This window comes from Orycteropus afer, unplaced genomic scaffold (genome assembly GCF_000298275.1).
Source record: "Orycteropus afer afer isolate SDZICR_OR568_19922 unplaced genomic scaffold, OryAfe1.0 scaffold00097, whole genome shotgun sequence".
In the NCBI taxonomy this organism is placed as follows: Eukaryota; Metazoa; Chordata; class Mammalia; order Tubulidentata; family Orycteropodidae; genus Orycteropus; species Orycteropus afer.
Genome location: NW_006921684.1, coordinates 9,213,860 through 9,240,886, shown reverse-complemented (window position 1 = coordinate 9,240,886; position 27,027 = coordinate 9,213,860). Strand labels below are relative to the sequence as shown.

Sequence of the window (27,027 nt, the reverse complement as noted above, 5' to 3'; positions counted from 1 at the left end):
AGGCTGTAATTTTCATAGAAGCAGATCACCAGGTCTTTTTCCTGGGGTGTGGGTAGGTGGGTTCAAACCACCACCCTTCCGGGTAGCAGGCAAATGCTTAACCTTTGAGCTACCAGGGCGCCTTGCTATTGAGAGTACTACCTCTATTTAGAGAAATCGAGGGTCAAAAGAGTCCTATATGAAGCTAAAACTAGGAAAAAAAAAAAAAAAAAAAAACCTCACTGCCTTCTAGTCGATCTCAACTCCTTACAAACCCTCTTCGGGTTTCTGAGGCAGTGTCTCTACTGAAATAGATTGTCCTGTCTTCCTTTCGCAGAGTGGCTGGTAGGTTTGAACCACCAGGCTTCTGGTTAGCAGTCACATGCCTTAGGCACTATGCTACCAGAGCTCCCAGTATGAAGCTAAGATCTCAATAATTCTAGTCCAGACTTTGTCTAAGACTAGGTTATCAACAGGGAAAATAAAATGACTCCCAAGAGCCCTTTAAGGATAGAGAGTACTACATACTAACCTTTCTTTCACTCTTACTTCCTCTAAGCATGGTAAGAGAATTGCAGTATCTCAAAATTCCACCTTATCATAAGCCCTAAATCCTCTTATCTATACTGTGACCCTTGCATTTATGAGGAGAGAGTCAGAGAGGCCCCAAGATACGTATCACTAAGCACAGTTCTCATTCTTCTCTTCACCTTATCATTTCTCTCCAGATATTCTAAACCTGGCAGCTGCTGAGGCCAGTCTGGGTCTCACCCAGGCCCATCTGTGTCACTTCTAACTATTCATTTTCTTACTTAGAAAAGTGTTGACTATCCTGACATCCATCTCAAGGTGAGGGCTCACTAGAGTCAGAGCCTACCTTCTTTCCAGTGCTAAACAAGAACAGACAGTTATTTCCTTCAGAGGTGTACTGTGCACTTGCTTAGATCAAGTCTGAGGCTCCTGGAGTTGCCCTGATTCTTTAGAATTCCAGAACATTTTAATGTAAGAGTTTGGTGGGTTTGCCAGGATGAGAAGTGAGCAGAGAGGTTCAGTCACTCTTGCTGCCAGGACCCAAAAGCCTGGCTGTCTTCTGCATGCGCCTACTTCATTTCAGGATAGGAGGACAATAGAAAAGCTCTGAACGCTGGGTTTCTTTTTCTGAGCACCTAGCTCTCTTCTCCTGCCATCCCAACTCGAAAGCAAGAAGATATAGAATCATAACTTAAAATGCCAGAACCATGAGAATGCAAAAGGATGGACTAATGTGAAACAGAATATTTCAAAGTACCCAAATAAATCAAATCAAGAAAGCCCAAATCTATTCCATTTATTTAGCCCTCCCCAACACTGGTAGGAAGCTTTCAGCAATTGGTGATTCATGCTTCTGTAAGAGGCAGAAGTGAGCTCGGTAACCACAAACTATGTGTTATACGATAAAACCCACAAAGGACTTAGGGTCAGTGAGAGGCCATCAGTAAGAATCTGAAATTGTTCCAGGGCACTGCATTTACCCTTTGAATAATGATATTTGGTGAAAAGACAAGTTGTTTACGAGCTAACTTTAGCATATAACATAAATTTGAGTCCTGTGATTTACACTGCTCTAAATAAAGGTTAATCGTAGCTGAGAAAGAAGGATGTTCTGTTTTAGAAAAGTAGGAATAGCGAAAGGCCTTTCAGCAATCAATTCTATCCCACTTCCTTCTCCTGCTTCAACTGTTAACAGAATGTTCAAACATAAAATGCTTTCAACTACCAAGCAGGTCAACTGACAAAGTTTGTCCTGTGGGGAGAAAATGGACTAATGAAATAAAGACAACATAAAATAACTAAAATCATAATGATATAATTAATGCAAAAGGACAGCTTGCAGCTATTGTGGCCACTAAACCAAAACCAAAACCAAAACCTCCAGGCTTCTGGTTAGTAGTCAAATACCTTAAGTACTACACCACCAGAGCTTCCATTGTGGCCACTAGAGACAAAATAAAAATTTAAAAAATCCTAGGTTTCCACACCTTCGATTTACTGTGTTTATAGCCTATTTTCTCTTGCAAGGCTATTTATGGTAACAGAAAGGCCATCACCTTTCTAGATAGTTCTTCTAGCAGAAGCCTTCACTGAAGAAGTGGGGAGACCCTACATAAGTGGATAACTTTAGATCCTGACTGGGAATGTTATTTAATTTTTCTATTTGTAGAGGTCTCTGGGACAATAGTTTTGTGGGTTTGTGTACAATTACTAACTACTATACTTTGGAAGTAATACAGCTGGAATGCTCCTTAGAAGTAAGGATGGAGAGATAATTCTCATGTGCTCTGGACATGTTATCAGGAGGACCATGAGGGCTGCAACAATGGGCTCAAATGTGGCAATGACTGAGAGGTGGCATAGGACCGGGCAGTATTTTGTTCTGTGTACATAGTGGTGCCATTCATTGGAACCGACTTGATGGCACCTAACAACCACAACAACATTAACTTAAAGGTTGGTGATTCAAACCCACCCAGTGGTGCCATGAAAGAAAGACCTGGTCATCTGCTTCCATAAAGGTTATAGCTCAGAAAACCTCAGGAAGCAGTTCTACTCTGTAACATATGAGATTGCCATGAGTCAGAATTAACTTGACGACAGTGTTTTTGTTTTGTTTTGTTTTACACCCCATTCCAAACAAATGCCACTTTGTGATAAGATTTTCTTTGGTCACCAGTTTATACCCTAATTTAGTAGAATCCTTCTGGCCATAAATATAAAACAAGATGATATACCTAGATTGTAACACAGGATTTGAATTTAAGTGCAAATGCTGTGTTTGGCATGTAAGAGCATGATTGTTTTTAAATAGATATGTGTGTGTGAGGAGCTCTGGTAGCATAGTGCCTAAGGGATTTGACTGCTAACCAGAAGGCTGGTAGTTCAAACCCTCCAGCCACTCCTCGGAAGGAAGGTTGGGCAATCTACCTCCATAGTGATACTACCTTGAAAACGCAAGGAGGGGTCACTGGAGTTGGGTCCGACTTGACGGCAGTGTGTGTGTGTGTGAGAGTGTGTGTATTTGTAAGGATTTGGGGTCCTCAGGACAACTGCTGAACCAGGAGTGCAGGCTTGGTGTCAGGATCACTTAGGGCATTGCCTGTCATCTCTACAAGGGCCAATCTGTGGCTCTCTACCCCTTCTTTCTGGCCACTCAGCATTTGTAGTCCCTCACAAAAAAATGGTCTGATTAATTTTGATTTTTAAAAAATCCATTTTGTAGCAACTGCCTTCTGTCTTCCTTTCTTTCCCAGACGATCACCTTTGCATAAAAGACGGTTTCACTTGGCAGGAGACAAATGGCAAAACCAATTAGAGAACATGATCTTATAGGAAACATTAGAACTGCTCACCAAGATGATCTCCCCACTTTGGAAACATTAATAGAAATGAATGTCAAGGATGAAAAATGCCAAGGATGCAAAGCCTAAAACAACGCTGTGAAATAAAATGCGTTTCAATTTAAAATCATTCATAAATGTGAAAACAATTAAGCTCACTAAAGGATAGGATGCAAGTAACAGGGAGGTTTACAGCTTTCAGATGCTTTTATGTGATCCTGTAATTTTTAAATGCCTTTGTTTCCCAAATAAAAATGTGAGGGTCTTTTGTAAGAACACAGACTGCAGCTCTGCAAAATTCTTTTCTTTAAATCCTTTTCTTCCTCAGATTCTACCATCTGGAAATAAATTTTGTTTTTGTAACATTCTCTTTGAATAGTTCAAATGACTAAGACATTTTTAGGAGCTCTGGTAGCATAGTGCCTAAGGCACTTGACTGCTAACCAGAAGGCTGGCGGTTCAAACCCACCAGCCACTCCTCGGAAGGAAGGTTGGGCAATCCTACTTCCATAGTGATACTGCCTCGGAAACCCAAGGAGGGGTCGCTATGAGTCGGGGCCGACTCGACGGCAAATAACAACAAGACATTTTTGGGCTAAATAAACTACCGAACTTCTTGAAAATATCTTTGAAATGTGGCTTTGCTTTGCTTTCCCCTGGGAGGAGTCGGAGCCTTGCCCTTGACAGTTTCTTCCTTAGACAACTATTTACTCTCACTGCTTGAGCAAGGCTAAGATTCCAAATGCTTATCCCCAGGTCTAATCTCCCCCTGGAAATCCTCTGCCTACTGCATTCACTAGGAATCTGATGTCAGCATTTCCAAAGTTACACAAACTAATCTTTTCTCCTTCCCAATTCCCCTGTTTCTGCCAATAAAGCCAACTTATCCCCAGTAATCCTGGTGATAAATGTTCCCAGCAATGCTTTCTAGTTGCTGTCCAGTCAACTCTGACTCATGGTGACCCTATTGTGGCAGAGTACAAGTGCTCCATAGGGTTTTCAGTGGCTGATTTTTCAGAAGAAAATTGCCAGGCCTGTCTTCCAAGGCACCTCTGTGTGGACGAGAACCTCCATCTTTTCAGTTAGCAGATGAGGGCACCAACCATTTGCACCACCTAGGGACCCTCCTTCCCCATAATGCAAACCAGCAAAACCAGACTAGCTGCTGTCAAGTTGTTTCTGATTCATGGCACCCATGTGTTTCAGTGTAGAACTGCCCTACAGATGGTTTTCAATGGCTATGACCTTTCAGAAGTAGACCACCAGATTTTTCTTCTGAGGTGCCTCTAGGTGGATTTGACCATCAGCCTTTCAATAAGTAGCTGAGCTCTTTACTATTTGTCTTTACCTCTAATTAACCAAGGAGAAGAGCATGATTGTTAGATGCACTCAAACATGGGATGACATCTCTTTTCCTCCATCTATAGCCAGGGAGCAGAGACAAGTAACTAATCTCACCTTTCTCTTCAGTCAAACTGAGATAATAACAAGAATACCTAAACTCGGTGTGGCTGAGAAGATTAATAAGAAGTTATTCACTGAATTTTATGTTATGTCTAAAGTCCTCTGACTTGCATTGAGCTCCCTAATCCTTCTAAGGGCTATTGGCTACCTTTAATGTAATGGTAGGAGACTCTGGTAGCATAGTGCCTAAGGCACTTGACTGCTAACCAGAAAGCTGGTGGTTCAAACCCACCAACCACTCCTCGAAAGGAAGGTTGGGCAATCTACTTCTGTAGTGATACTGTCTTGGCAACCCAAGGATGGGTCGCTATGAGTTGGGTCCGACTCGATGGCAGATAACAACAACAACAACAACAATGTAATAGTATTTACCAATACTTGAATCTTTCCCTCAGTTTTTTAAGCTTGAGAAATGCCAAGCATGTTCTTCCCTTTTGATTTTCTAACTCAGGTCTTTGCACATTTTATTTTAATACTTTACTTTGTCTTCTCCAATTGCCATTTGAAATCTGCTCAGCTGTTTTACTTCATCATTTCTTCCATTCGCATTAGGTAATACACATTCAAGAGCAAGTTTCAGAGCCTCTTCTGACATTCATTTTGGTCTTTTCTTTCTTTCCTGTCTTTTCAATGACAATTTTGCTTTCTTTATGTATGACATCCTTGATATCCTCCTACAACTCCTCTGGTCTTCAGTTATTAGTGTTCAATGCACCAAATCTATTATTGACATAGTCTCTAAATTCAGGTGGGATATACTCAAGGTCATACATTGACTCTCATGGACTTTTTTCCATTTTCTTCAGCTTCAACATGAGCATTTGCTGGTCTGTTCCACAGTTGGCCCCAGCCTTGTTCTGACTGATGGTATTGAGCTTTTCCATCATCTTTCTTCATGGACATAGTTGATTTGATTCCTCTGTATTCAATCTGGTGAGATCTACATGCATAATCACCATTTATGTTGTTGAAAAAAGTATTGCCAATGAATAAATCATTGGTCTTGCAAAATTCTATCATGTGATCTCTGGCATCATTTCTAGTACCAACACCTTATTTTCCAATTACAGATCCTTCTTTGCTTTTAACTTTCACATTCCAATTAATAGTAATTACCAATGCACTTTGATTGCATATTTGATCAATTTCAGACAATTTTCAGAAGTTGGTGCATAAATTTGGGTAATAGTCATAGTAACTGGTCTTACTTGTAGGGCTATAAATAATTAGCTTGTCATCAACAGTGTTGAACTTCAGGATAGATCTTGAAATGTTATTTTTTATAATGAATGTGCTGTTCCTCTTCAATTTATCAACTATCCAATTCACAAAGTCCAATAGCAGTCTACTTCAGTTCATTAATGCCTAGAGTTCCATTTCATTTTTGACAATTTCCAGTCTTCCTTGATTCATACTTCCTATGGATGTATAGATCTTGATTGGATAGATCCTTGATTCATACTTCCTACATTCCACATTCCAAATACTAATGTTTTTAACTGTTTCTTCTCATTTTGAGTCATGTCACACCAGCTTATGAAGGTCCCAAAAGCTTTATACCATCCACATGATTAAAGTTGACTATACTTTGAGGGGCAGCGCTTCCCCAGTCATATTTTGAGTGCCTTCTAACCTGAGGGGTTCATCTCTGGGCACTATATCAGACAATATCCTGCTGCTATCCATAAGGTTTTCACTGGCCTCTTTTTTTTTTTTTTTTCCCAGAAGGAGATTGCCAAGTCATTCTTCCTAGTTTGTCTTAGTCTGGAACACTGAAATCTGTCCACTATGGGTGGCCCTGCTGATATCTGAAATACCAGTAGCATAGTTGACAGCATCACAGCAACACACAAGCCACCACAGTATGGGAAACTGACAAATGGAACCAACTATTGGAAAGTGACATCATGCTTGGTAAAGTAGAGGGTCCGCAAAAAAGAGGAAAACCCTCAATGATATGGACTGATACAGTGGCTGCAATGATGGGCTCAATACAGCAATTATTGTGAGTATGGTGCACGAATGAGCAGTGTTTCATTCTGTTGTACCCAGGGTCATTATGAATTGGAACTGACTCTACAGCATCTAACAACATTTACCAATGCAGTCAGAATAAACTGAGTTTGTTGCTTTTGGGCTTTCTTTAGTCTGTTCACCTCATTCTGTACTCTCTTATTTTTATCCAAATCCTCTGTACAGCTGTAAGACTCATTCTTCCATGAAAATTTCACTGGATTACTCTGAACCTTTCTTCAAGTTCCTGTTGTACAGTTTGTACTGTCTTAGTTATCTAATGCTGCTATAACACAAATACCACAAGTGGATGGCTTTCACAAACACAAATTTATAATCTCACAATTCAGAAGGTTAGCAGTCCGAATTCAGTGCACCAACTCTAGGAGAAGGCTTTCTCTTAGTGTCAGCTCTGGAGGAAGGTCCTTGTCTCTTCAATTTTTGCTTCCTGGTTCTATGGAGATCTCCATGTGCTTGGCTTCTATCTCACCCCATCTCTGCTTCTCACTTGCTTGTTTAACCTCTTCTATATCTCAAAAGAGATTAATTTAAGACACACCCAACCTAATCCTGCCTTACTAACATAGCAAAAACTATCCATTCCCAAATGGGATTATAACCACAGGCATAGTGGTTAGGATTTACAACACACATTTTTTGGGGGACACAATTCAATCTATAACATATAACATTTGGCACTTAAAGATAGCACACTTGATGTTGTTTACATAAGGATAATACTGAGGCTAGAAAAACAAATTCATTGCCCTCGTTGATCCTGACTCATGGTGACCCCTTGTGTTACAGAGTAGAACTGAGCCCTCTAGTATTTTCCGGGGTATAATCTTTTTAGAAAGAGATTGACAGGCATTTCTTCCACAGCACCACTACTAACAGGTTACTAGTAGAGCACAAACTGTTTGCACCACCTAGAGACCTTGAGCCTATAGAAGATACTAAGTAAATATGTGTTAATATAATCAATATATGGAAAAGCCAGCACTCTTCTGTCAGTTTTCAATGACATAGATGGCAATTATACACATGGACCTCACTGGATGGAATACACAGGAATTAAGTCAGTTACATCTGTGGAAAGAAATGATGGAGAAGCTCAGGATCCTCAGTCAAAAGAAGGCCAGGGGCTGACTATAGAAAAGACATCAACTGCTCCAATGCAAGGTCAAGTTGGAGAACCATGTTCACAAGAACCAAAGTACACCCTTGAGTATATCTCAACTAAATTTAGAGACTCAGGAATACTCTTGACACATTGAACAGGAAGGACTGAAGAACACATGAGTTGTGGGATGGTATCAAGATGTTATACATGAAGAAAGCAAATGTCATTAAAAAGACAGGAAAGAAAAAGAAGTCTAAATTGGATGTCAGAAGAGACTCTGAAACTAGCTCTTGAATGTAGAGTAGCTAAAGTGAATGGAAGAAATGATGAAGTAAAAGAGCTGAATAGAAGATTTCAAAGGCAGCTCAAGAAGACAGAGTAAAGTATTATAATGAAATTTACAAAGACCTTTAGAAAACCAAAACAGAAGAACATGCTTGGCATTTCACAACCTGAAAGAGCTGAAGAAAAAAATTTAAGCTTTGAGTTATTGTATCAAAGGATTCTGTAGGTGAAATATTGAACAATGCAAGAAGCATCAAAAGAAGATGGAAAGGATACAGAGTCACTGAACCAAAAAGAATTGGTTGACATTCAACCACTTCACGAGATAGCATATGATCAAGAACTGATGGTACTGAAAGAAGAGTCCAAGCTGCAATGAAGACATTGGCAAAAAACAAGCCTCCAGGAATCAATGGAATACCCATTGAGATGTTCCAGCAAATGGATGCAATGGAAGCCCTCATTCATCTAAGCCAAGAGATTTGGAAAATAGCTACCAGGCCAGCCAACTGGAAGAGATCCATACTTGTGCCCATTACAAAGAAAGGTGATCCAACAGAATGAGGAAATTATTGAAAAATATCCTAAATATCACACGAGTAAAATTTTGCAGAAGGTAATTAAAAAATGGTTGCAGGACTACATACACAGGAAACTCAGCTAATTCAAACTGGATTCAGAAGAGGAGTTGGAATAAAGGATATATTGCTGATGTCAGCAGGGCTTCAAAGTTCATTCCAGTTAACCCCTGCTGAAAATTTGCTTTTCCACCCCAGATAGACTGAATCAGAATCTAGATTTTAATATGCCAGTGGGGATGTTGTTAAAATGTAGATTCTGATTAAGAATATCTGGGGTAGAAAGGCAAATTAACGGCAAGGGGTCAAATCAGAATGAACAGGTTGGAAGTCTTGGATGTCAGATGGATCTTAAGATGTTTACTTGTATTTTATTGACCATGCAAAGGCATTCGACTGTGTGTATTATAACAAATTATGGATAACATTGCAAAGAATGGAATTCCAGAACACTTAATTGTGTTCATGTGGAACCTGTACATAGACCAAGGGACAGTCATTCAAATACAACAAGGGGATACTGCATAGTTTAAATTCAGGAAAGGTGTGCATCAGGGTTGTATTCTTTCAATATATTTATTCAATCTGTATGCTGAGCAAATAATTCAAGAAGCTGGACTATATGAAGAAGAATGTGGCATCAAGACTAGGAGAAGACTCATTAACAACCTGTGATGCAGAGGACAAACCTTTGCTGATCAAAAGAAGAGGACTTGAAACACTTATTGATGAAGATCAAAGATTATAGCCTTCAGTGGGGGTTGTACCTCAAAATAAAGAGAAAAAATTCCTCACAACTGGACCAATAAGCAACATCATGATAAGTTGTGAAAAGATTGAAGGTGTCAAGGATTTCATTTTACTTGGATCCACAATCAGTGCCTATGGAAACAGCAGTCAAGAAATCAAATGGTGTATTGTATTGAGCAAATCTGCTGCAAAAGACTTCTTTTGTATTAAAAAGCAAAGATGTCACTTTGAAGACTTAGGTGCACCTGATCCAGCCCACAGTAATTTCAATCACCTCATATGTATGTGGAAGCTGGACAATGAATAAGGAAGACCAAAGAAGAGTTGATGTATTTGAATTATGGTGTTGGTGAAGAATATTCAGTATCATGGACTACCAGAAGAACAAACAAATCTGTCTTGGAAGAAGTACATCCAGAATGTCCCTTAGAAGTAAAGATGGAGAGATTTCATCTCACTTTCTTTGGATATGTTTTCAGGAAGGATCAGACCCTGGAGAAGGACACCATGCTTGGTAACGTAGAAGGTCACCATGAAGGAGGAAGATCCTCAAAGAGATGGATTGATACAGTGGCTGCAACAATGGGCTCAAATACAGCAAATACAGATTGTGGGGATGGTGCAGGACCAGGCAGTATTTCCTTCTGTTGCACATATTGTTTCTATGAGTGGGAACTGACTTAGAGGTACCTAACAGCAACAATAACAAATCTGTTAAATAAGAACACTTGCAACCATTAAATAACCTTAGGTTACCCAGTATAGGAAAGGCGAATATGTAGTCTAAGTGTTGCCAAATCTTCTTCCCATATCCTTGGCAGACAATACTAAGGGATTTCAGAGAGCACTCACCTCAGATACCCTTTCAGCACTGTGCTTGGGAAGTCACTATCAATCAATCGGAAGTAGAATGTGAGCTGAAACTGATTTGTCATCACTGTTATAGTATAATTGCTTCTTTTTCAAAGGAGGTAAATGAGGTCCAGTTGTTGAAATTATTTGCCCAATGAGAAATACCTTGTCAATAGCAGCAGGAGGACTAAAACTTAGTCTTCCTATTTCCCTGTCCTTTTTAAATTCACTACAGTTAACTGAAAGAAACATCTTTTCCTTCAGCTGTGCATAAAAGATTATGAAACCTGATTACAAAGCGGAATTGAAATAAACTTTTATCTCTGTTTTTCATTAGCTATATATAGATAATTCCACTGGTAAAACAATGGCTAATGGGTGAGTCACTAGATGACAGGTATTTGCTCAATATGAAACATTCTAATAACCAGAACTATACCCAAATGGAGCATGTCAGCCTACAATATACTGGGTCTTCCATTGTGGCGAGAGTCCAAGGACAAATTAGATGAGACACTTCGGGAGCTGGAAGGAGCAAGTGCAAAATATCTGCACTATCTCGGGACCTCCAGTCTTGCATTAAACAAACAAACACACAAAAAACTCAAAAAAAGGCAAACCCATTGTCATCAAGTTGATTCCAGCTTATGGTGACCCTATGGTTTTCTTAGCTGTAATCTTTACACAAGCGTATCACCAGGACTCTCTTTTGTGGTACTACTGAGTGGGTTCACATTGCCCATCTCAGTTAGTAGTCAAGCATAAACCATTATTACAGTTTATTTCCAGGCTCTGGGCTATGCTCACTTAATTATCTCATTCAGTCCTCACAACTTGAGGAGGCAAGTGGGATCATGCTCAGTTAGATGAAGAGACTGAGCCTCCTCATTCAAAGAATTCAAATAAGATGGAGCAGTCTGCTTCCATAGATCACAGCTTTGGAAACCCTATGGGGGGAGGGGTCTACACTGTCCCATGGTGTTGTTATTAGTCAGAACTGATTATAAGGTAACAGGTTTGGGTTATTTGCTTTGGCCCAAGTTCAAACTGTTAGAAAGTAGTAGAGCAGGGATTTGCACTGAGATCTGTGTGACTCCTAAGGCCACACTCTTAACAAGGAACAGAGAAAGCAATGAGATCCCTGCAGTGGCTGTTGAACCTGGCAGGGAGAAGGTTCTCCTGGAAAGCAGGCATTTCGGGATTCTGCCTAAGGCCTGTCCTCAGGTGGGCGGATCTCTGGAAGTGCCTCCCTAAACTGATTAGCCTAGTTGAGAAGCTTATCAGCGTAAGGCTTGCCCAGAACATGAAGAGTATGGAGTCACATCACTTTTCTCTCACAATACTTAGGTTTGTGAATACAGAGCACAGTACAAACATAGACAGGTGTAATGTCACAGAATTTGAAAGGAAGATGTTCCACTTGGAATCCCTTGGTTGGCCTTGAATGTATAGGTGAGAAAACTGTGGCCCAAGAACATGATGCAGGATTTGGGCTTCAGCCTAGATTTCCTATGTTCTTCCCACCATTCTTCTCCCTCCCCAGTCACAGAGCAGACACCATTTCATTTTCCTTAGATAAAAGTATTGCTCATGTGTTGGACCCTAGTAATCTCCATTTCTTAAACTATTGAAAAAACTACAGAGTTGTAAGATTAGCAAGCTTCTCTATAGATGGAATTAACTACAGAGAAGGAGTCAAATGATAACATTAGGATTTCATTTAGTAACTTGAGACTCCTGCTTGGAACTCTTCTGTTTATTTGTTTTAAGAGAGAAAGTTGTGAATGCCAAATTATTTTTTATAATAAATTTTATTTTTAAGAGTAGAACATCCTACTTAAATAAAAATTAAAAAAACGTAAAAGAGTAGAAGTGAAAATAAGCTATATAAAAAATAAGAGCCATACCCTCTCATTCCAAACAAAGCCTTATTAAAATGTTGGTATGCTTTACTTTTAATCTCTGGATTAAAATATTTTTAAAATATTTTTTAATACTTTATTTTATTTTTGTTATTGAGAATATAAACAGCAAAACACCCACTGATTCAATAATTTCTCCATGTACAATTCAGTGCCATTGATTATGTTCGTCCAGTTGTGCAACTGTGCTCACTCCTCCCCACCCTATTAACATACACTCATTGTCCCACTAAGTGTCTTATCTAATCTTCTGAGTTATTGTCAGTTTGTTCTCATACAGATAGATCTTAAAAGATCACAATGATCAAGACAGACTAATATTTTCAATCCAAGAATTTTTAGTACTACAGAGTTATAATTATATACTGCATACTACTTCAGTTCAGCATTTTTCACTTAATTTCCCTTTAAACACATTGTTCCATGTTATTTTATACTATTAAAAACCATTATTTAACAATGTCAAATGACTTATAATAGTCTCCAGTGACTCATCAAAGGCCCAAATGCAAAAAAGAAAATAACCATAAGAATATCTTCCATTTCTCACTCCAACAAAAGAAGAGCCCTGACTTACTCAAGGAAAAGGTTTTAACACAGATTTTGAGAAGTCCTTTTTTTAGCCAATTACCATGGCTATGCAATGAAATGGCATCCTTCATAGAAACTCCCTTTTCTTACAAAGATTTAGTAAATTAATATGACAGATTTAGTAAATTAATAAGAAGAGAAGAAGAAGGGATTTCAAACCTTCCTAAAGCATGGGCTGTATATAGAAGAACCAAGAATCAAGGAAGTCCAGGTTTACCTCAAAGTGAAGAATTCATTTAGAAGAGATTCGGGAGGGTAATCTAGGTCAACCAGTTTCATGTTGAGCTAAAACTGCTGGAGACTGAATGTCAATACCGTCTGACAGATGTTCAGTGGCCTGAATGAAATGAGTTGGTCTCATTCCAGTTTCCAGGAACAGGTGTGCACATCACCAAATGAAAGGGGGAGGGGATGGAATCTACTGTTATAGTTGGCACTAATCAACATCTCTGCTGGCAGGCTTAGCAGAAAGATGGAGAGTTCAGTGTCTGTGGAAGGTGCTCATTTGCTCTGGAGCAGGCGGGGACCACTGATGAGCCCTTGTAAAATCAGTTCTCAAACAAATGCCTACAGCACTGGACCTCTACCCTCTGAAGTATGCCTGGGTGGCTGTAGTCTATGGAAGGATTGTTTGTCTTGGGAAAATAGGAAAACAATTTATGGTGCAGCTTTCCAGTCCCCACCTGGACTGTCTAAACAGAAGCCTTGGGCCCTGATAATGGAGTCTGGGAATGCATTCTCTCTCTTCTTCTTTCTTCTCCTTCTTAAGAAAATCTCTCCCTGTTACAGTAAATATTTTCTCATGTGTGCATTCATGTGTGCATTATATGGCACCTGACTAACCCCATTCCTATATCCTCTCCTGGCAGAGAGGAAATGGGGTCCCTCAACTGTGGCTTAAGAGGGGTATGTGCAGAACACTAGCACAGCACCCATGGTAGGGATGGAACTTGATGGCAATGGGAGACTGGTGCCACATGTGACGCTGACCTTGCTCTGCCTTTTCTCTATGTAAGTAAAGCATTGTTTCACTGCCCATATGTACAAGCTGTGGTTTTTGTTGGTGACCCTAACCCTTGGCTCCACAGTTTGTGTCCTTGAACTCTTTGGAAAACCCAGAAAGGCAACAATCTGCAGCACCTTCACCACCAAAAACAAAAAATATGTTGCTAGATGCCTTTCTACTTCAAATCCTACCTCCTCAATGTAATTCTTGTGTTTCTGACAAAATCTTTTGATACTTGTCTTAGGCTGGATTCTCTACTGGAACAAAACCAATGAAGCATATATATATATACATATATATATATATATATATATATATATATCAAGAGAGATTTATTTCAAAGAAATGGCTCATGCAGTTGTAGATGTTGGCAAGTCCCAAATCCATGGGTTAGGCATCAGGCTGGAGGTTTCTCCTGATTACATGGTTGCAGGGGCTGATGAACCCAAAATCTTCAGGTCAAGTAGCCGGCTTCTGGCTCAAGAATCAGAGGTCAGAAGATGAATCGGATGCAGGATTGAGAAAGAGAGAGGGAGCTTTGCCAGAACACCAATATATATTGGGTGCAGGCCACACCTCTCAAGAAACTTCCCTTTTCAATTAACTGACTGCTCACATCAGATCACAAAATGGAGGATGATTATATAATATCTGCTAAACCACTGAGAATCATGGCCTAGCCAAGTTGATATATAACCTTAACCATCTCAATACTCTGTATCTAAACTACCCATTGGGAATTCTGTCCAGTAATGTTATTTAAAAGATTCTGTTTGGTACCTCCAGCCATACTTGGCGTATGTGCTAGAAAACTGGCCTCCTTTTAAGTTGTGAGACCACCTAAGAGATCCAGGACCTTTGCACTCCCACCTATATTCCATATATGCCTCAGAGTCCCTCCTTAGAGCCTGATTCCCCAGCCAAGTTAGCATCCAAGACTCCCATCCACTCATCTACCCACCACATTTCTTATTTCTGTCCAGTCTCATCTTGCCTTAGTCCTTTCCCATCCAACCAATCAGTTTTTCTCTATATACTTGTCAGTTCTTTACTCTGTTCCCCTGAAAAAATTATTGTCTTCACTGGGAATACTCTATCTTCTTTCTTTCAATCTACTGTCATGACTCACCTCTTTGAATACTTGGCTTGGAACTTCCTAACTAGAGGAAATCTTCTCAGACCAACCACACACTGGGCATATTCAGTTTTGTGCTATATATTTTCTGTGTTTGTGTTAACCTTCTGGTCACCAGGTGAACCTTTGAAGATAAGACTATTATTGTCAATGTCTTCCTCCATTTTGGCCTAATACAATGAATGCTCTGTACACAACAGATGTCCCATAAATATTTATGAACTAAAAGAAATGTGATTTTTCAGGATGTTTAATAAACATATATTAGTAGAGAAGTGATCCTACTTAAAATAGAACCTAGTTTGTGGGTCTGCTTTTGAAACACAATAAAGTGACAAGGGAGGTATATAAAAGAGTAATAATCAAAACAGTGATTGGCCACCACACCTCTGCTACAATGAACCATCCCTACCACTTCTTGACCAGTAACAACAGGAGCTACCATTTGATAAATGCACACTCTGCTAAGCACTGTATATGAATTATCTCATGTAATTCTAAAAAAGAGAAATGATTATGCCATTATTAGCATTTTGCAAAGGAAAAAAACTAAAGCATAGAGGAGTTAAGTGACATGTCAAAATCATATTTTAAGTGTAAGTTCTGCTTTTCAAATCAGTTCCTCTGATTTAAACATTAGGGGAACTAAGAGGAAAGGATAGGAAGAGGATGGAAAAGAAGGTACATGGAAAGGGAAAATTCTTGGTCATGTTTTGGAGAGCTACTTCCTGTCAAATCTTCCTTCATAACTGTGGTGGCTGCGATGCTGCCCATCCAGCACACTGCTCCAGAACCGAGGCACGTGTTTCCTAGCCCAGCAAGGGCTGGCAGCTGATGGCCCATAACTGAGCCCTGGCCTGGGAACTGTCCTTGACAGAAGAGAGTGGCCTCACCCGTGGCTATAGCTGTACTCCAAAATTGATGGAATGTAGGGATGTACAGACTTGATATCTTAATGTTAATTAGGTTGGATATCGTTGAAGGGCCAACATAGCTTCAGTGCTCCACGTGACCTCTGTTACAGAAAAACCATGACTCAACTTCTCCCTTTCCATGCAGGCATATCTCTGCCTGTGAGTCTGTTTCTTGAGAGCTTGCCTAGAAATGAACCACTAATTGATGACACTGAGAGCCACTAACACACTAACCTATGGTGAAAAGTTTGGAATTAGGCCCACAGCCTGTCTCTAACACCAGGAGAGTCACATCCAAATAGCCTCACCCAATGCTGGCCACAGAAGTCAGTTGTGAAGTGGGAAGAGACTGTACTGTATTCCTCTCCACGCTAATGCTCCAAGTGGTAGCCTTCCCTATCTCCCTCACTGTGAGTACCAGAACCCCAACAGTCTCTCCTCTCCACTCTCTCAAACTCTACTTTTAGGAAAGGATTTGCTGAACTCAATCACACAAAAGGAAAATTACTAAAATTAATGTACTACTTCTTGGGATCACCACTCATCTGTCAATTTGTTGTTGTTCTGTGATGCTTGCATGTTGCTGTGACCAAGACCTGTGACACAGATCCAAGATGCAGTTATCTGAACAAAACAAGGGGATACTGAATGGTTTAAAATCAGGAAAGGTGTGCATCAGGGTTGTATCCTTCTACCGTATGTTTTCAATCTGTATGCTGAGCCAATAATCTAAGAAACTGGACTATATGAAGAGGAACATGGCATTAGGACTGGAGAAAGACTCATTAGCAACCTGAGATATACAGATGATACAACTTGGCTTGCTAACAGCGAAGATGACTTAAGCACTAACTGATGAAGAAGATCAAAGACTGCAGCCTGCAGTATGGATTACACCTCACTGTACAGAAAACAAAAATCCTCACAGCTGGACCCATAAGCAGCATCTTGACAGATGGGCAAAAGGCTGAAGTTGTCAGGGATTTCATTTTACTTGGATCCACAGTCAATGTCCATGGAAGCAGCAGTCAAAAAATCAGACATTGCACTTGGCAAATCTGCTACAAAAGACCTCTTTCAAGTGTTAAAGGTCAAAGATGTTACTTTGAAGACTAAGGTGCACCTGACCCAGGCTATGGTATTTTCAGTAGCCTCATATACTTGTGAAAGCTGGACAATGAATAAGGAAGACTGAAGAAGAATTGATGTATTTGAATTATGGTGTTGGTGAAAAACACTGAAAATAGAAGGACTGCCAGAGTGCTCCATAGAAGTGAGAATGGCCAGACTTTGTCTCACTTACTTTGGTCACACTGTCAGAAAGGACCAGTTCCTGGAGAAGGATATCATGCTTGGTAAAGAAGAGGGTGAACAAAAAAGGGACAGTCCACAACGAGATGGACTGAACAGCAGCTGTGACGATGGCCTGGAGCACAGCAAAGGTGTGAGGCAGGCGCAGGACCGGGCAGCGTTTCAATCTCCTGCATTGCGGTTGCTGTGACTTAGAGCCAAGTTGACGGCACCTAACAACAACACTGCTTGGGATTTCAAATAAGCTAATGCTTTTATTTTAACATTAAAACCAAAGGAAGAATATTCTTAGTTTCCTAGTGCTGTAGTAACAGAATGCCACACGTGGGTGCTTTTAAAGAACAGCAATTTGTCTTCTCAGATTTGGCTAGAAGTCCAAATTCAGGGCACCAGCTATAGCTCTCTTTGGTGTCCTTGCCTCGGCGTGTATAGCCCAGCACATCCTCTCATGTGCTTCTGTCTTTCTCAGTTTGTCCTTCTCTCTGTGTCTATGCTGTTTTTTATAATCGAGCAGTGATTAGGTTTAAGACACAGCCTAAACTGAAAGGTCCTCATTAGCATAATAAAACTATATTCCCAAATGGGATTACACCTACAGGTACAGGGTTTAGGGTTCAATTCAATCCTAACAAATATCTACAGCAAAGTTCCAGACATTATATTGGCTGAGTGGACAGGGGCTGTATTAGCATAGGGGTGGCCATCTCAGCCCTTGGAGCACAAGCCTAAGGGTGACTTCAGCGACCCCTGAGATCTTCACTGCCCTGCAATATCCCAGGTTCCGCGAGGATGCATCAAATCTATGCTAATACTATGGAGCCACTAGCAGTTGATGAGTTGCCACACTGCAACTGGGGCAGACCTTCCTTCCCCTAAGAGTAAGTGAAAATCTAGAGTCTTTACATGGCTTTAATTTCACCAGAAAAACAAATAAGCAATCAGCTCTTCCTTTCTCGCTCAAATCAAAAGGACATGAAAAGCCTTTTTCAAGATACTAGGAGTTGGTTTCAGAAGAGACAGCAGCCTTTACGTTCTCTCTTGCTTCTCTTACTCAAAAATGTGGGCCCGTGCCTGGAGTGATGCAGAGCCAGTTCATTCACATCAAGAGAAGACAGAAGGAAGAGTTTCATCATTTATGGATAAGTGGGGAATACTCCAAAAGTCCACCCACCTCCAGTGGGCAACAGGGTTATTCAGGTTGAGCTAAAGTTTATGATTACATGTACACATTCCATTCCCAAGGACCAGGGCTCCTTAAGCCATGAGAAGGACAAAGAGAAGCCCCTAAGTAATGACTCTGAGCCATGTCTCTTAGCTCAGGAAGGCATCAACACCAGGTAGATTCTGTCTTTCTCAAGGCTGACCTCCTTAGAATATTCAGCTATATGCTTGGTCTTTTGGTTTTGTGCCTCTGGGTCCGAGTGTTCTTTCTGAGGCTATTTTATACCTTTGGTCTCACTTACTAGTTAATAAAGGTGTATTTACCTACTTTTGGTCAGTCATGATAAAGTGGGACATAGGAAAAATTCACCAGGTGAGGCTTTCCTACAGTATATCTACTCCCTATTTGAATGATTCTTTATGTTTACTGGAGAAGGAAAAAGATACAACATTTGCTTCTAAAATTCTTACATCTCAAAAACAAACACTGGAGTACATACTGGCTCATCACTGATCAACATACAAAGCTATGGAGGTAGCTGGTAGCTGGCTCGGTGGAATCAGCAAGATACTGGAGCTGCAAGGACTGAGAATTTTAATTGCTATTTAAAAACAACAAAAAGAAAGCAAAAAACGTTGCTGTTGACTTGATTCTGATTTGTGGCGACCCCTGTGTGTTGGAGTAGAATTGTGCTCCATGATGTTTTCAGTGGCTGTTTTTTGGAAGTAGGTTGCCAGGCCTTTCTTCTGAGCACCTTGTGATGGGCTAGAATCTCCAGCCTTTCAGTTGATAGCTGACCCATTAATCAGTTGTGTCATCCAACTTTGACTTAATTGCTGCTTATTGCTATTATAGGAATCTCCATATGTCACTTATACTTCAATTAAAATTTTTTTTAATGTGACATTAATACAGGTTTGCTAACAGGTATAATTAATAAAATACACAGAACAGTCTACCAGACATTGTTCATTAATACTTCCCAGAGATAATCTAAGCTCTCGCTTTGGTAGTATAAATTTAGCTTTTTCAACTTGGCAGACACATTTTCATTAACAAAAATGTAAGATGTTAAATACTTAGATGAGAATTCTAAACACACACACACATACATACCAAGAAAATTACAGTCGGAGAATGGTGTGAAGTACAACTCACCCATGATGATGAAGGGGACTTTCAGGTATAAAGAGCTGTAGGATAATTTACCTTGATATACTGCCACAGATGACCGAGCACGGTTCAGTGTTGTGCAAATACTGAATGGCTTTGGCTGTTCCAATTAATATACTGATTCGAATGTGCCAAGAGAGCGGGGCCGTTTGACCCTAAAAAGACAACAGTAATTGGTTTGGTTGCACTTTCTGAGTGAAGTATATAAATGTATTCATACCCTGGAGTGTGCCAGAATAGAACCAGATAATGATGAGGAGCTGAGGTTGGGTGAATCAACATTTGGTTTCCCACAACCTATTTTTAATTCAAGATGCATTTTCTTCTATTTCTAGTAACAGTTCTAGGCCTCTTTAGTGAAAATAGAAATACCAAATAATTTTAATATTAGCTTTATCAAAACATGGATAGTGAGGTAACTATGTTTAAAGTTCATTAAATAAGATTTTTAAGTTCTTTGTGGCACAGTAGTGTGGGTAATTGAGAATAATCTGTTTTTATTCTCATTCTAAGTGAAACAATCTCTTAAGAACTGATTTTTAAACTTACCCTTCAAAAACATCTTGTGAAGTCCAATAGCCTACGTGAGCCATGACCTCAACTATTCTGAGACTAGAAGAACTAGATAGTGCCCAGTTACCATCATTGACCAATCTGACCAGGGTCACAACAGATGATCCTGGATAGAATAGGAGAAAAATGTAGAACAAAACTCAAATTCTTTAAAAAAAGGTCAGACTAACTGTACTTCCTGAGATAAGAAGACTCCTTGAAACTACTGCTCTGAGATACTTTAAACCTTGAATGAAAAGTATGCCCTGAGATCACCTTTTCAGCAGAAAAGCAGGGTGACACACAAAATAAACCATATTACCCATTGGGTCAGTTCTCTGCTAAAAAAACCATCTGTATGACTCGATGGCAAATAACAACAACAACAACATGAGTCCAAAAGGTCAATATTTAATCTAAAACAAACATGAAACGATAAAGGGGCAGAACAACTAGAGTCCTGGAAAAGGAATAATCAGAACACAAGAGAATGTTGACACATAGTGAAAAGTGTAACTAATGTCATTGATCAATTTGTGTGGAAATTGCCAAATAAGAACCCAACTTGCTATGTAAACTTTCACCAAAAACACAATAAAATATTATTTAAAAAAAAATCTAGTGAGAAATCATTATATTCTTTAACCTTCTCTTTCAGGAGGCTATATCACCATTATATTTTGTTTTGAGTGGTAAATTGCATAAAGCGGGAGCTCTGGTGGCATAGTGCCTAAGGCATTTGACTGCTAACCAGAAGGCTGGTGGTTCAAACCCACCAGCCACTCCTCGGAAGGAAGGTTGGTCAATCTACTTCCGTAGTGATACTGCCTTGGAAACCCAGGTGGGGTCTCTATGAGTCGGCTCTGACTTGGGGGCAGTGAGGTTTTTTTTTTTTTTGCATAAAGTTATACAAATAAAAAATATCTGGAAAATATAAATAAAATATCCAAATGTAACACAGATATAAACTCAGTAAAGGTATAGAATCAATTAGCAAATTTTTGGATTACCAAATTTTTGGTTACGGGCACAACTCAGGTATTTATGCAGCCTTTTAAGAGTAAGAAAATAATTCATGGAGACATGCTGTACTTCTTTGGGAAACCCATCCTTGGCTATCCCCTCATGTGAACATATCTTGGCCTCCCAGCTCATTGAAGTTTCTAGCAGCTCCCCTGAGGTTACAGAGGGTCAGGAGACCAGACAGAGTAATAGGTATGACTTACTACACACTGTAATCTGTCAAATAATGATCCATTTTCCATATATGGATAAACCAAACAGAACTTCTCCGTCTCTGTAAAATATGCAGCCAACTCCAGTATGTTTGGATGATGAAACCTTGAAACAAAAGATTTTTAAATCCATAAAATTGTTTATCCAAATTGGAAATGAACAATACTCTGGTGGGGGGAGGTGGCTAGGACGGGATGGAGAATGAATCAAAAGCAAGTTACAAAATTAGCCAAGAGAGAAATAATTTCACCGGATCCATTATGGAGATATGCTTTCCAAATTTGTCTAAAGACTTCTAAAAATACTAGGCACTCTTTTTGATTATGACTGTGATTATGGGAATATAAATAAAATATCCAAATGTAAAACAGAAAATTTAAGAAAGCAAAAAGTCATAAGATTTGGGATTTTGGGTACTTTACAAAAGATAAATGCAACTGAAATTATTCATTTCATTGGTTTAGCTATACTTGTGGAAGTAAATTAACCAAAACAGAAGGAAACAGACTGTATTCATTCAACAAACATTTACTGAACACTACACCCACCACTCCATGGAAGGAAGATGGGGTAATCTACTTCCATAAAGATTTACCACCTTGGAAACTCAATGGGGGTCTTTATGAATTGGACAAGGCTTCAATGGCAGTGGGTTTGGTTTTATTTATTTATTTTACTATGTCAGTGCAAAAACGGCAAGGAGGCCACATGTTCTGACCTCCTCTAATCCCACAAGAGGAAGACAGAATTACTATCAATAGCCCAAGGCCTATTCCTGAGAGGCCAGACATGCTGCCTCCCGCCAGTCTTTTCTCCAACCGTTCTTCCCAAAGCACCCACCACCTCTCTCCTGGGTTCGATAATTTGCTGCAGTTGCCACACAGAACTCACGGATTACAGGGTTTATTAGGGAAGTACCAGGCTACAACTCAAGTTCAGGAAGAATGCTCAGTCTCTCTCCCAGCCCACCATCCCTCAGCCAACAGTCTCTCACAGTCTCTCCCCCAGCAGTGCGTGTCCCTCGGTGTCTCACTCAGCAATGCGTGTCTCTTGCGTCTCTTTCCCAGCAGCGGGTGTCTCTTTCAGGAGCGCGTGTCTCTTTCAGCAGCACATCCTCCTCAACCAGCAGTCAGAGAGAGAGTTCTGCCTCTAGGAGCCTCCTTTCCAGCCCGGCAGAGTGGCCAAACTAGCCAATCATAGCATCAGAACTCTAAGCACCTGAGAGAGAGTGGGCACCTCCCAGAACATTGTTTTGTGCCACGCCCAACAGAAATACTCCAGGTGGACAACTTCAGCAATCAGGAGCTCCTCAGTTGCTCGTAGAAAATCCCACCTTGGAGTTTACAAAGACTTATGGGTAGAAAAGCCACACTAAGTAATTTACTACACCACAGTCAGGTACTATGCTAGGTGCCAGTCACACAGCTAAAAGAGTCACCCAGTGTTATCTCCATACTTCTTAATCTACCTGACTAGTAAAGTTTGATGCTGTGAAACATATCAATAATTTTAAATCACAGATTTCTATGTTACTATCAAATACATTTCTCAGGCTGCTTTCCTAATAATCATTTATTAGCTTATTAATAAGATTCTGTCTTGAATGAATATGTGTCATTGCTACAGAGACCAATGGAACATGTGTAACAACCATGAAATACAAAATGTGAAATTCACACATACTATGAACACAGTTCTAGGCACTCTCAAGGTGCAGTGGTTAAAGCATTCGGCTGCTAACCAAAAGGTCAGTGGTTCAAACCCACCAGACACTCCTCAGGAAAAAGATGGGGCAGTCTGCTTCCATAAAGATTTACAGCCCTGGAAACCCTGTGGGGTCATTTTTTTCTTCCTTTAGGGTCACTGGGAACTCTGGTGGTGTAGTGCCTAAGGTGTTTGACAGCTAACCAGAAGCCTGGCCATTCAAACCCACCAGCCACTCATTGGAAAAAAGGTTGGGCAATCTACTTCTGTAGTGATACCTCCTTGGAAACCCAAGGAGGGTCGCTATGAGTCAGATCTCACTGGACAGCAGTGAGTTTGGTTTGGTTTGGTTTGGTTATAGGGTCACTAGGAGCTCTGGTGGCTTAGTGCCTAAGGCATTTGACTGCTGACCAGAAGGCTGGTGGTTCAAACCCACAAGCCACTCCTTGGAAAGAAGATTGGGCAATCTACTTGTGTAGTGATACCACCTCAGAAACCCAAGGAGGGGTCACTATAACTCCACGATGGTGGTTGCATTTTATATAAGTCAGAATCAACTAGATGGCAGTGGTTTTTGGATTGGGTGAAACCAGTTCAACAATTAGTTGTTGAACATCTATTATGTCTTGAGCATGCTTAGGTATATTTAAATAAATAAAGCTGTTTTTTAAAAAAAAGTTTGAAATATAGGTCTATAATTAATTTCTTTAGTAGCAAAACTTTCCAATACACACATATAAACACACAGACTTTTAAAAAAGATCAAAAACTTCCGTGGCAGAAAGTATGTAAAAAATCCCTACACCTCTTATGATTCAGACAGTACCTATAAAATGAAAAGCAATTGACTGAAAAGGATTGAGCTGGTATATCTGGCTGACATACCAGTTGATAAACTAATCTATATTACCTGCAGGCTGATTCTCCTGCAATTTAAGACAATTCAAAGAGAAATAAATCTTTGGAAAGGTGAACTGCTGTATGGAAAGTGAATTTGCTCTGTAAATTTTCACCCAAATCACAATTTAAAAAAAGAATATTATTAATAATAATTAGACACTCCCATTAGGTTACTTTATATAGACATAGTAGAAAAGACCAATTGTTTATTTTCAAATATTACTGATCAAATAGAAAAATGAATACTTCAGGAGTTAGCAAGGTATGGAATACAGAGATGCCATGAAGAGGGACTGTGGGTTTTGAGCCTATGGACCCCCCCCCCCATCCTTTTGTTACAGACTTTGAAATCAGCAGGATTTTAGATTATGTAGACCTGAAGATCAGCAAGATCTGATAGCTTTCCAAATCAATTCCACAAATATTTCTGAGCACCTGTGTGGACTGAACATGGCACAAGATACCATGGTGTGGCAGAGCAAGCAGACCTGAGTGACAGACAAACCTGGGTTTGAATCTCTGCTCTTTTTATCAACTGGGTAGATTTGAGCAATTTTTTAACTTCTCTGAGCCTATTTACTCAACTGTAAATAATATTTAAATCACCTACTTCCCAAGGTTCTTATGAAAATTTAATGAAAGGTAAAACTTAGACAAGGTCAGACCTTCAAAAATACTAACTCCCTTCCTTTTCCTTGAGCAAGTGGGATAAAAGGAATCAGAAGCCAGATTCTAAAGAGTTTGCAATACTAAGTCACAGGGCTTATGGGCTTCTCTTAATATTAAATCAAAAACACTCACCCTCAAGCTTAAATGTTACTCCTTCAAAGAAGCCTAATGTGCTGCTCCCCCAGCCCAAGTCCCAGTGACCATTTCCTCTTCCTTCCAAGCTCTGTACTTCCTCATCTCATCATATAGTTTTCTGAAATTGCCTGTTTACTTACATACCAGGTACCATGGTCCAAGAAGAAAGGTTGTGCCTGCCTTATTCATTTTGAAATGTCTAAGAACAGGAAAAGTGGAAGTGATTTAAGAAATGACTTGCATCTTATAGAAAAATTAAGATCTACCTCAGTTTCCTCATCTGCAAAACGGGGTCAATAACAGTACTTACTTCATAGGGTCGTCATAAGGATCAATTAATTACTACACATAAAGCACTTCAAATAGTGCCTAAGACTAAACAAACATTAGCAAAACCAGTAATAATGGCATACCAGGAATACTGAACATCACAAAGTTGTCAATTCTCCCTAAATTCATTCATAAAGTTAATACAATTCCATTTAAGAAAAACAACAGGATTTATTTTTTACCTAGACAAGCTGTTGTTGTTCATGTGGAAAATATCTCACCAGAATAAATCCAAATGGATAAGATATTTAAATGTAAATAAAATGAAACCATAAAAGTACTAGAAAAAAAAATGAATTGTTTTATAACCTCTTAGTGGGGAAGGCCTTTTAAACTATAAAATGGATCACATATTTAAATGTGAAAAATGAAACCATAAAAGTACTAGAGAAAAAAAGCATGGGTGAGTTCTTTTATAATCTAGAGAAGAAGGCTTTTAAAACTATGATATAAAACCCAGAAAAGAAAGAATAGATAAATTCTACTAAATCCAAACCATTTCTACATGGAAGAAACTAGAATTAGCAAAGACAAATTGACAATTTAGTAAAAAATTATTTGCACCTCATAATATAAAAAATAGGCTACTTATATCTAATGTATAAAATGCTCCAATAGCCTAATTTTAAAAAAGGGGAACAAGCAAAGGATATTTTCAGACGGTTCACAGAAAAGGAAATATATCTCAAATTTATGAAGAGATGATTACTCTTACTCATACTGAAAAATAAATTTAAACTACACCGAGAAACCATTTTTATCTATCAGAATGGCAAAAATTAAAAGATAAGAATACACATTAGGTTGTCAAGAATGTGGGGAACCAGAAGAGGAGAGTTCCGGTAAGATAGCAGAATAGGCAGAAAGACTGCACAGACCCTCTTCAACAAAGAAAAGGGGAACCAATTAACACAGATACAGAAGATAATCCTGGATCCCTGAACCTTGAAGGGAAGAATAGAGAAGTGAACTAAAGTCCAACTAGCAGAAGAATTTGCATGAAAACACCAAAAAAGGAGACATACGGAACTGCAGTCTGGCAGGAATCTTGATGGCACAGACAGCTTGGATATTGCCGAGTGGTGGTAAGACCTAAGAATTAACCTAAAAATCAGCCTGCTAGCCAGCAACTGCAGGGAGAATTGCTCTGGTGGCTGGGGAATAAAAGGGAAAGCAGCGAAGAGGAAGATGAGCTGAGCTGTGGACTTTTGCATGTCCAGAGGGTGCAGCCATTTTGAATGTTTACAAGTGGCTTGACCATTTTGGATATTTAAAGTGACAGCATTCTCCCAGATTCCAGGGACTTAAGAACAAGCTCCACTTGCCAAGAACCCCAAGGACATTCTGAACCCAGACTACTGGAAAGGTGTGAGATTCCCCTTGTTCCTCTTATACCCCACACCATCTTGATGAATGGAAGTGCAGCCATCCCTCACTCCCACCAACTTTCTGGGCTGGCAGGAATTCCATCCCAGTCTGTGTGCTTGAATGGAGGCTGGGTGCCCTGCCTTGCACTGCCCTGATTTTTTTTCTCTTTTTTCTGTTTTTTAGTTTGTTTGTTTTTGTCTGTTTAAAACCACCATTATTATTATTACTTTTGTCCTTTTCACTATTATTCTTTATTCTTCCCATCTCAGGTTCTAGTTTTCAGCTTTTTTTCTTTTCCCTGTTCCTAGTTGCAATTTTTTTTTTCTTTCTCATGGTTGACCCCATTCCTTGTTTCTCTTCTTGCGTTTTTCCCATTTTTTGTTTATTATTCTCCTTCTCTACTTTTTTTCTCTTATTGTCCTCTCCACATATATTGCAGGTTTCCCTACCTTTTTTCCCTTATTGACCTCTTCCCAGATATTGCAGGGGTTTTTTGTTTTT

The 27,027-nt window shown here is 39.6% G+C and overlaps 1 protein-coding gene across 1 annotated transcript in view; it reads right to left on the bottom strand.

Moving 5' to 3' along the window:
- IRAK3 (interleukin 1 receptor associated kinase 3) overlaps positions 1-27,027 on the bottom strand; it is a 74,519-nt gene that overhangs the window by 4,895 nt on the left and 42,597 nt on the right. The window contains exons 7-8 of the mRNA XM_007942755.2: positions 21,411-21,525; positions 19,669-19,787 (exon numbers count right to left, since the gene is read on the bottom strand). Coding sequence (XP_007940946.2) covers positions 19,669-19,787; positions 21,411-21,525 — 234 coding nt within the window. The remainder of the gene's footprint in view (positions 1-19,668; positions 19,788-21,410; positions 21,526-27,027) is intronic.